The following is an 11,311-nucleotide window of genomic DNA, read 5'->3' on the forward strand; positions in this document are numbered from 1 at the left end:
ATCATTTGGTTCGTGTTGCAAAACGGTGGCATCGTGGTGGTGATGATGATGATGAAGATGAGGATGATTGGTGAGGTGAAGAAGAAGAGGCAGAGGGGAAGAGACGCAGGGTGAGAGAGAGGGAGGGAGGGAGTGAGATAAGAGCAATAAAAGTGGCCATGTGACTGCAGCAGCTTTTAACGGGCAGCTGATGGAGAGACCGCAGAGAGAGAGAGAGAGAGAGAGAGAGAGAGAGAGAGAGGACAGGTGGAGGTGTGGACAGGTAGACAGAGAGCAGACACACTGACGCTCATTTTACCTGGAGATCAGGTGAGAGAGGCAGGCTGGATCCGCAGTATGCTGAGGGAGTCCCCTCACCTGGAAAGATGTACGTAAGTTACCTGCTGGATAAGGACCCCGCCATGTACCCGCACCAGAACTCGGTGACCCGCCACCCGGGCCTGAGCCTCAGCCAGCAGAACTTCTCGGTCCCCGGCCCGCCGCAGTACTCAGACTTCAGCTACCACCACCACCACCACGGCATCAACAACGACCCGCACTCGGCGCAGCAAGGCGGACCGGGTGCCGGTGGCTGGAGCCCGGCTTACCCGCCTCCCCCTCCTCCCACACGGGATGACTGGTCGTCGCATCACTACGGTGCCGCCGCCGCTGCAGCGGCAGCCGCGGCCGCCGCAGCCGGGGGGCCTCCCGCGGCCTCCACCGTGCCCGGCGGTGTGGGTCCCACCCTGGGATTCAGCCCCCCGGAGTTCGCCGGGCAGCCGCCAGCGCTGCTGCCCGCGTCCCTCAACGCGTCGGCGGGGCAGCTGTCCCCCGGCTCCCCGCAGAGGAGGAACCCCTACGACTGGATACGACGCACCTCCGCACCGCCCTCCAACCCAAGTAAGACCCGCGGTGACACTTGTTGGCTTCATTTTAAATGTCATAATTAAGAATTTAACAAATCATTTATCTTCTCTAACGCCTGAATTAGCTACGAAAAGATATTATTTCTGCAATATATCTCCAGTATTTCAATATGCAGCCTAATTGGGGCCTTTTATCTTGATGGTACCCTACCTAACACAGATCTATTTTAAAATCTCTATAATATATTGACAACGCATCTATAATAGTTGTATATTTGTCTCCTGTATGGACATTTCTACGCATAGCCTGTATGGTTCTTCTGCAGTAATTTAGAATATTTTTTTTCATATTGTAACTTTGCGTTTTTAAACTAATTTCTGAGGTTTTACATTTGTATCGTGCAAGTGTCTCCTTTTGTTCCCGGCACACAGCTGACAGACTGTTTAACATTTTAATATGAGGCCGATATGACAGACAGTGATACTCAAATGTTTTATCAGCTGCCCGACAGGAACCAGACACGTTTACATTGTAATTAATGACGTGAACCTGCAGCCTCATGATTCTTGTTTTCAGTCCCATCATAATATAATTTGTATTAATTAACAGTCGATTAATCGGTCTTAAAATGAGCTTGGAGTGAAGTTTATTAACAGGAAACTTGTTGTCAGACAATATGAAAGTCATATTTTTTTTCATGTATCTGGTTTAAATATTTCTAAAGTGGATATGAAGCATCTTTAAAATCAGTTAAGGTGCATGTAGCTCAGATTACAGCCTATTTATATTCAATGCAAATGTATATAATAATAATAATAATAATGATGATGATGATGATGATAAAAAAAATAATAATAATAAAGTTTGAATGACAGATGTGTGTAAGTTTGGAAATTTCCTCAGTTTGGCTTTAAAAGCTTTGATTTACTTCAGTAAATTCAGCACTGTTACATTTTACGTCATTTTATGTGTTGTGAGTTAGTGAGTTATTGCCGTTATTTTTTCCCCTTCAACGTTGATTTTTGGGGCGTTTTTCTTTACTTAAATCGAGGGTTTGAGCATCGACTTTGTGATTCGTGTTAAATTAATCAAATCGGCTCCTTCATATATGATAGAAATCGATCATCCACACATTGAAACTCCATCAGGGAATTCAAAATCAATAGGCTAGATGAAACGTAAAAAATATGGTTGGCATAGCTGACAATCTTTTGGGGGGGGGTTTTCCCTGGTTGGCGGGTGAAATGTCCCACCGGGTCCTGTCCCGTCCTGTCGCGGATCAAACGTGTGAAGCCGGTCGGAGCCGTTGTGATGTAAATGTCCCCGCTGGATGTGACTCCGGGCGGCTGAGATCGGCCTTTGTCCTCCTGCTTGTCTCTGGGCGGAGAAGACAAGAACTTACAAGACAGTTCCCACTTTGAAGTGTGAAGATGTGTGTGTGTGTGTGTGTGTGTGTGTGAGGAGGGAGGGGTTGTATCTGACGACCTTTTCCAGCTTCACCTGCATTTGTCCCACAAGGTGCAGCAGATCATTTACTTCCGTAAAATTACAAATTTAGCAAAAATACTCCATTACAAGTACAACTATAGTAAAAAGTACATAAGTATTATGAGCTTGATGTAGTTAAAGTATTGCAGTAAAAGTACATAAGTATTATGAGCTTGATGTAGTTAAAGTATTGCAGTAAAAGTACATAAGTATTATGAGCTTGATGTAGTTAAAGTATTGCAGTAAAAGTACATAAGTATTATGAGCTTGATGTAGTTAAAGTATTGCAGTAAAAGTACATAAGTATTATGAGCTTGATGTAGTTAAAGTATTGCAGTAAAAGTAGTGGTTTGGTCCCTCTGACTGATATATTATTATATATGACATCATTAGATTATTAATAGTGAAGCATCAGTGTTAGAGCAGCATGTTACTGTTGTAGCTGCTGGAGGTGGAGCTAGTTTACACTACTTTATATACAGTTAGCTAGTTTAGTCCAGTGGTTCCCAACCTAGGGGTCGGGGCCCCTCCAAAGGGTCAGCAGATAAATCTGAGGGGTCGTGAGATGATTAATGGGCATTTTTTCACATTTGTATGATGTTTTATAGACTAATAATCGTTGGTTGCAGCCCAACAACAAATACACTATTTACTCCAGTTTGTTAAAAAAATACAGTGACCAGCTGTTATACATGAAACTAAATATGTGTGAGATATTATTTGAAGGTTGTGTGGAAAGTCAGACAGTACTGAGAGACGGATTAACATGTTGGTTTTGGTCTTTTCATGAAATTTGTTGACCTACGGAGCTTCTTTCACCATCCAGGTTGAAGTTTACATTCTTTTTAGGGTGTAAATTCTTAAATTTGATGATTTCGGCCATAAATATTCTGTAAAAATGTCATCAGAGATGTTTTGCTGGCCCTGTGGGGAACTATTGTACTGAGACTTTGCAGAAAACAAAATATTTTAACATTTAAATTAGTGAAGAAAGTAATGAAGAGAATTTTACATCAGCAAATCTGGCACTTTTTTTGGGAGGCTACTGTGGGACTTTTGATCTCAGTATTTCTATTTTCTGCACTGATGATGAGTCACAACTACACATTGCTTTGTTTTAATATGTAAAATGTGAGTATTTGCTTTTACTTTGTGAAGGTTGAGATGAGCGTTAAGTACGCAGCATGAGTCAGGGTGTGGTTAGCTTAGCTTAGCTTAGCATGAAGACTGGAGCAGAAGGGAAACTGCTAACCCGACTCTGTCCAAAGTTCAAAAGTATAACAAACAAACAAAATATTTCTCTAAACCACTGAAATAGCGTGTAGTGTGGAACTGAAGCTGATATATAAAGCTGTGAATGTGCAGAGTAAACCTCTCTCTCTCTCTCTCTCTCTCTCTCTCTCTGCAGGGACAGAGTGAAGAGCCTTTTTTTGATTTACGCTCCTTCATTAGCGTCTCGGCTCTCTCGGCTCTTTACCTGCCGATGGAGAGTCAAACTGTTGGGTTTTTTTTTAAGCTTCTGGCAAATGAAGCAGAAACTCGACAGTTCAGACAGATGTCCCCCCCCCCCCCCCGAAACTAAAATGTTTGAGCTTTAATTTGCCCCCGGTGACCGATTACAGGAGGCCAGACGGACACCTGAGTGTGTGTTTGAAGAAGAAGAAGAGACGTCACTTATTTAAATGTTGTGTGTTTAGTGTTAATATTGAATCAGAGCGTGTTAAAGAGGGCTGAAGGCCTTTTAATTAACATGTGTGTGTGTGTGTGTGTGTGTGTGTAGTTTAACTTCCCAATAGTCAAGTTTCTATCCAATTTCCAGAAAACAGTCAGAAGAAAACGTAGCGTACGTTTGTTTCCATCCACTGCTGTTGTGTAAAATATTAGCAGGTGGAGCTAATTCTCTAATCGGTGCCATTAAACCGTCGCAGAAGAAGAACAACGAGATGACGTCATTAAACGAGCGAAATGCGTGATGGGAATATGACGTTTCTGTTAGTTTCATGTATCGATGTGAGGAAGGTTACAGTCTCCTCAGATCTGATGTTTTCAGCTCTTCGGCGGCGTTTAAAGTCACATGATTCATGTTCACCCCAAGTCTGTAATTTCTGGTGTTTTCACTCAGGAATTTTTTATGCATTAAAATTAAATTAATATGCATAAAAAAAACAGGTGGATGGAAACTCACTTACTGCTGTCTTTCTTTCTTTCTTTCTTTCACAGATAGATATATTGTCAGCATTGGTGAGTGTTTTTGTTGCCATGGTGACATTTATTAATAGTTCAATTACAACAAACTTATAGGCAGTGTTGGTGACAGTTCTCATGTGACGGGTCAATATCTTTATACGTTCACATTAGAATAATTTGTAGCGCAAAATGTTTGTCCTGTGCCGACGCTCAGTTCACTACTTTATTACAGGAAGTAGTTGAAGGAGACCAGAGTTCACGTCCCGTCACAGTCACACTGTAAATGTTGGAGGTTTTTTAACTGTATCTTTTCCTAATTTGAACCTGCTGCCATGTGCAGATATTGTAGAAAGAAATATGAATGAATTCAGTTTTTATTATCATGTCATGTATATATAACTCTTCTCAGCCCACATGAGTCTACAAGACACCAGACATTCATTTAAGAACCACAGTGCTGCGTTTAAGTGTCCAAACAACAGAGAGAATCTAAAAACAGACCATCATCAACATAATTCTTATACTGTAAAGTACTGGAGAAATCAGAATAATCTCTAATTAAAATATTCATCTTATTTTCTTTTCCAGGCTTTTGAGACAAAGTTAGAAAACGTAATCACATCAGTTTTTGATCGTCTCTACATCAGAATCATCATAATTTGTACAGTACAAATAATTTTTAAAACAACGTTGCTACTTAATGTTAAAAACCAAAAAAAAAGACGTAACTGTAAGTAATTCAGGGTGTTGAAGGATCATCTAAAGACAAAATTATGAATTGATTAGTTGATCAACAGGAAATGTATTTATTTTTTACTGTTTTGAGTCATTTTTCAAACAAAAAATACAAACTATTCTTTGATTCCAGCTTCTCAAATGTTTCTGCTTGAACATCTTTTCAGATTCAAGAGATTTTATTGTCACCAGCACAACGACACAGCCGACAGAAACACTGAAGGCAGTGAAATCTGGCTCTAGTTTTAGACTTTTCTGGATTAGAAAACAATCAGCAGATCAATAAATAATCAAAACATTTGCAGTAGGGCTGGGTGATATAGACAAAATCAAATATCATGATATTGTTGACCAAATACCTCGATATCAATATTACGATAATATTGTAGAGATGACTAGAAGTGCTTCCATAAAATATTAACACAATGGTAAATAATGGTAATTTTTTGGTAAATAATCATCAGTAATGTGGATATAATGACTAAGTGGGTAAAAGGTAAATAATAAAACAGCTGGTTTAGTTCAGGAAATGACATCACTATACTGTAATGGAGCCTTTAAAACCAGTTTATAACCATATCATGAAATTATGATATCCAAAATCTAATATAACATCTAGTCTCATATCATGATATAATATCAATATATTGCTCAGCTCTAATATCAATGTTCTTCAATAGGGCCACATGTGCAGATTTTAATTATATAATGAAAACAATCAACCAATCAGAGCTTTGTAGGCCTGATTAAGTATCTTTATATCAACTTGAAATAGTCCAGATGTCTTGTGCATAATTTCAGAGACATTTACCCAAAAATTTAGTCTGACATATTTGGTATTTTTTTGATTTTAAAATAAAATGTTCTGTATTTAAAACAAAGCTCTGAGTTTGGTCAAAAGACGTGGCTGACCTTTGTATGTTAAATAAAGTTTAATAGTCTGATTTCAACGTGTACAACTCATTTTTACCAGCTAAAGCCTCTCACAGTGTTGAGTTCTATCAGTGACACATGAACACTGAGTCCATGAATGACTCAGTTATGCAAATCCAGCCGAGGCAGGTCGTCTATTTGAATACAGGTGAGAACTCACCGCTCAGTCAGTCTGTTTGGGCACCAACGATAGTTTATGTGAGCGGTTTATAACACATAATATAAAATACTATGACTCCATGCGCTTCACTCACACTTTTACATAATAACAGTCGGTGTGATTTTGTGTAGTTCCACACATGGAAGCGTCTGACTTGCTGTGTGCCACCGAAGCCACAAAATTATCTGATTAAATGATTGGTGACTAAAAAAGCAATATTGGATCCTCTTCAGTCACCCCTGAGCAAGACACCGACCTACAGCTGCAACTATTAATGAGTTGCAAACTATTAAATTAAATGCAAACTTTTTTGATAATCAATATTCATTCTGATTCCAGTTTCTTAAATGTGGATATTTTCTCGTCTCTTAAGTCCTCTGTGACAGTAAACTGAAGATCTTTGGGTTGTGGACTGTTAGTCAGCAAATAAAATAAGACATTTAAAGACATCACAAGCCTTTTTTATAGTTATTATAACTGTAATTTCATTTTATGTTAGTAAACATGAAGGGCGCTGTTCCTCAATGTGAAATGGAGCTTGTGCCAGTTTCATGTTGTTCGGACTGTAATTCGACACTCATTAAAAAACAGTTATTTGTACAAACACAGCCTAGCAACCGTAATAAGACATGGCAGGTTGGTCAGTCTTTGGATTTCTTAGCATGTTGAAACAGCGTACATCAAGCTGAAGAGTTAGAGGGATGGTGTATATAGTGTATCAAAAACCAAAGTTAGCATGTCAAAGTTAGCATGTCTGGCTAACTAGCTTACCGCCAGCAGTAGTAACCTTGCATTACTTCCAAAGCCAAGCGTTAGCATGTACATTATCTTGTGTGGTTACAGGTGGTGATACAGCAGCCCCAGATGCTATTAACCGCTATTTCAGAATTAAGCTAACGTTAGCATTGGATTAGTGAAAGTTTACCTGAAATTACTTTTCCAAACTCATCTGTCAGTCCTCATCCTCAAATCATTTTCTCATGTGGAAGTAAAACACACTGTTTGAAAACGCAGACATTGTTTGCCAAGAATGTTTTTCTGTAGTAAACATTTAAACGCCATCATGTCAGAGTGAAACAACAGTCTGCATCACATCTTTTATTGCTAACTAGCTACTCCACAATACAAGAACTTTTACAGGACCTTTTACCTCTGACCTGTTAGCTTAAACCCCAGTTTTTATTGCATCATTACATTTTCTTGACTCTGGTAAAGTTTTACAGTTGAGGAAAATGTTTTTCTAGTTGCAGTACCGCAGTTGACCACTGAGTCAAATTCTCAACAAGGCTGACTCATTGCATAGTGTCCAGCTCTGTATTACGCCCGTGGAAAAAACTTAAACATGTTTATCTACTTCAACGAATGGGAGCGGAAACAGGAAGCAACTAAAGAAAGGTGTTTTTAATTTGTGTAAGACATCAATTATTTTCCAGTGGTTTATGGGGACTTGGAAGAAACATTGTTTTAAAAGAACAGTCAAAACTGAAGCAGCAGAGGTCAAGACATGATGACTTTTAATCTCTAGTATGGGTAAAGCTCCAAAAACACAGAATCCTACATTTCCCATAATGCAACTGGACAGTGTATCTTCATTAGACCCTCCCTGCCTTGTAAACACCCACATCTTTCAAAATGCACACCTCCATTTTGTAACGCAGGATTTCTATTATAATTGTGCAAACCCACTGACATAACCTTGATGACATCACTATGACATCATCAGGGTCGTTTTCTCAGACTAGACAAAGCTCCTCCAGAGACACAGAAGACTTTATACAAAACTTTTTCACAGTTTTTTCGTTAACCTGTTTAATTTTCTGTGTTTTACAGACGGAAAGACGCGGACTAAAGACAAGTACCGTGTGGTTTACACCGACCACCAGCGCCTGGAGCTGGAGAAAGAGTTTCACTATAGCAAGTACATCACCATCAGGAGGAAGGCGGAGCTCGCCACGGCGCTCTGCCTATCAGAGAGACAGGTACACCAACACACACATACACCTGCCAGATTGTAGCTAAAATAAAACCTTTTTATTGATTGTGACTGCTGAAATAATTTTACTGCTACTTTTATTGGATCTTATATGAATCTGAAATTGCAGGTTTGAGATTCAATGTAGAGACATAAAACTGGATGTGATTATTATTGTATTTAACCTTTGATAGCAATTTTGCATTCAGTTACCTCAGTTCAAACTGAGCTCCCGGAAGCAGAGGTTTTTTCCTTGTTTTACTCATTTATAACAACTTTTGTGTCGAGACGTCCTCACGAGCACAAATGCCGTCAACAGTGACTCCAGTTTAGACAGAAAATGTTAATATTGGTGAAAAGTTACATTCATCAAGAATTACTTTCAGTTTCTACACCGTTTAAATTCAGTATGTGCCAATGCATAGTCATATTTGTGCATTTTCAAGCTCAACCTCTGAGGTCACTGATCTGTTTAAATTTATAAGACCAACATCAACAGATGCTAAAGGATTAGCCTGACGATACACTCTGTATTTTTCTTATATATATATATATATATATATATATATATATACATATATATTTTCCATTTTTACAAAGGGATCAGTACTTTCCTAAAACTCTGATGAAAAGACTCAAACCAACAATGTTTCAGTCCATCTCTCAATACATTCTGACTTCCCTGCTCAGTCTGTGGCTCTCAGCTCCAAGCCCATTGGTTCCTACTGATGATATAAATCTTTAAAAACACCTCACATATATATATTTTCCATTTTTACAAAAGGTTCAGTAATTTCCTGCTCACTGTAGTTTTTAAAAACATTTTCAAACAAGGGGAAATAGTGCTTTTGTTGGGGACTATTTTCAGTGGCGGATGTATCCGCATTTGGTGTTCTAGAGAGTATTTCTGGCAGCGGGACTGTCCTGAACATGATAAACTTTATACCAGCTAGACATCGACATGTTAGCATTGTCGTGTTGACGTTAGCATTTAGCTCAAAGCACTGCAATGTCTAAGTACAGCTAGCATGGCAGCTAGCATGGCTGTAGACTGTTGTTCTTGTGTTTTTACATTGAATCTCAGCTTCAACTCCTCCAACAAGACTTTAATTGACAAGCAATGATATTTATATACATCAAATGGGCTAAAACAAGACCTCCTTGGTAAAGCTGTAATGATATAGTTGCCAACTATTAATTAATCACCAACTATTTTGATAATCTTCTCAAATCTGAATATTTTCTGGTTTCTTTAGTTCTCTGTGACAGTAAACTGAATATCTTTGGTCTTTGGGGAATGATGATCAACATTTTTCACCATTTTCTGCCATTTTATGGACCAAACAATGAATTGATTAATCAAGAAAATAATCATTAGTTGCAGCCTGAAAAACAAGCAAAAACTCTAATGTGATCCTTTTGAAATATTTAAATGTTTTCCTGAATCATGCAGATATCTGGTTACTGTAAAAACATGTTAGACTTCATGTAAACCCTAAATCTTCCTCTTCCTCTGCTCCAGGTGAAGATCTGGTTCCAGAACCGCCGGGCCAAGGAGCGTAAGATCAACAAGAAGAAGCTCCAGCAGCCGGCCTCCTCCACGACCACGCCAACCCCTTCCAACGGCAGCAACGGCAGCGGAGGAGGCGGCCTCCACGGAAACGGCAGCAGCAGCAACGTCGCTATGGTGACGAGCAGCAGCAGCAGCAACGGGCTGGTGTCTCCTTCCTCTCTGCCTTTGAGCATCAAAGAGGAGTACTGAGGCCGAGGACAAAGGACAGTGTTTTATTGGATGCTGATGTCGGGGGACTGGACTGAAAATTCTCCCCCAAAGACTGAAAAACTTTTGCATCCTGCCTCGTGCCACCTTCCTGTCCGCCCTCTTAAAGAAAATGTCACTGGCAACAATACTTTTTCTCCCATCAGACTTTTGTTGCAGATAAACCCAGATTTTGATTTGATATCTGTTTGCTGTCTTGATGTCTTCAGGTGAAAACAGCCCGGCAGAGGGAAGTTCAGCAGTTTTGGTTGTTCATTAACCAGGCAGCCAACCCTCAAGACACATGGTGTTGCAGGTGGAGCTCTATACTGCAACCAGTTTGCAAAAAAATAAGGAAATATTTTATCTCCTGAATGTTTTATCTCATGCCAGATTCACTCCAAATTTATGTTGTCTGTCCAAACTTTGCTCAACCCAGCTGAGACAAAAAAAAATACTTCTGGATCTGGAAGTTTCCAAAGTTATCAAACATATGCTGAAATTTGGGAAAATGTGTTTAAATGATGCACAAGATGCATAGAATATTTCCATTTGATGGAATGATGCAGCCATAACAAAAATAAAGAGTTGCAGCAAGAATATACAGTATATGATACTGTCAGACAATGTTAATTTTTTTTACTCTAAAGCATCTTAAAAAGGGAAAATCTAGTTTCCAGAGGGTTTTGGGGTTTTTTTTAGCTTGATGATAATGTGTTCTTAAAGTCCAACTGAAATTACACTGCATTTTTTTTCTGCTATGGCAACATATCTCTCTGTAAATCACTTGTGCTGTGTTCTCCTTTAGGAAAAAAAAAATCTGAAATCAAAAGGAAGAAATTTATAGTTAGTTATCTGTCAAAGCAGACGGTCACACTGAGCCTGATTGCATCCTGCTACACAAGAGCCACAGACTCTGAACAACAAGCCACATTAGCTTTCCCGCTAAAGTCTCCTCCTTATCTAACTTATTCTTGTCCTGCAGCTTGTTGAACGAGCCACCAAACAAACATTCACCGCTAACATCAGTTAGCAGCTAGATAGCTTATTAGTTGCTCAGCTTCAGCACATCAAACAGCATGTAAACATATCTGCAAATGTCACTTTGGACCCATTAGATGCTGGTTTGGTCGTTGCTCTTTAAAATCCCTGCTAGCAACACGCTGTCTGTCCATGACTTGTAGCTACAGCAGTTTGTTTACCCCTTTCACACATGCACTACAACCCTGAA

The 11,311-nt window shown here is 39.4% G+C and overlaps 1 protein-coding gene across 1 annotated transcript; it reads left to right on the plus strand.

The window, feature by feature from the left end:
* The first annotated feature begins 218 nt into the window (after nucleotides 1–218).
* cdx1b (caudal type homeobox 1 b) lies at nucleotides 219–10,204 on the plus strand. Its single transcript, XM_044370769.1, has 3 exons — nucleotides 219–879; nucleotides 8,180–8,328; nucleotides 9,844–10,204. The coding sequence occupies exons 1-3, from the start codon at nucleotides 366–368 to the stop codon at nucleotides 10,081–10,083; spliced, it is 903 nt and encodes a 300-aa protein (XP_044226704.1). The 5' UTR covers nucleotides 219–365; the 3' UTR covers nucleotides 10,084–10,204.
* Nucleotides 10,205–11,311: the final 1,107 nt, after the last annotated feature.

This window comes from Thunnus albacares, chromosome 13 (genome assembly GCF_914725855.1).
Source record: "Thunnus albacares chromosome 13, fThuAlb1.1, whole genome shotgun sequence".
NCBI lineage: Eukaryota > Metazoa > Chordata > Actinopteri > Scombriformes > Scombridae > Thunnus > Thunnus albacares.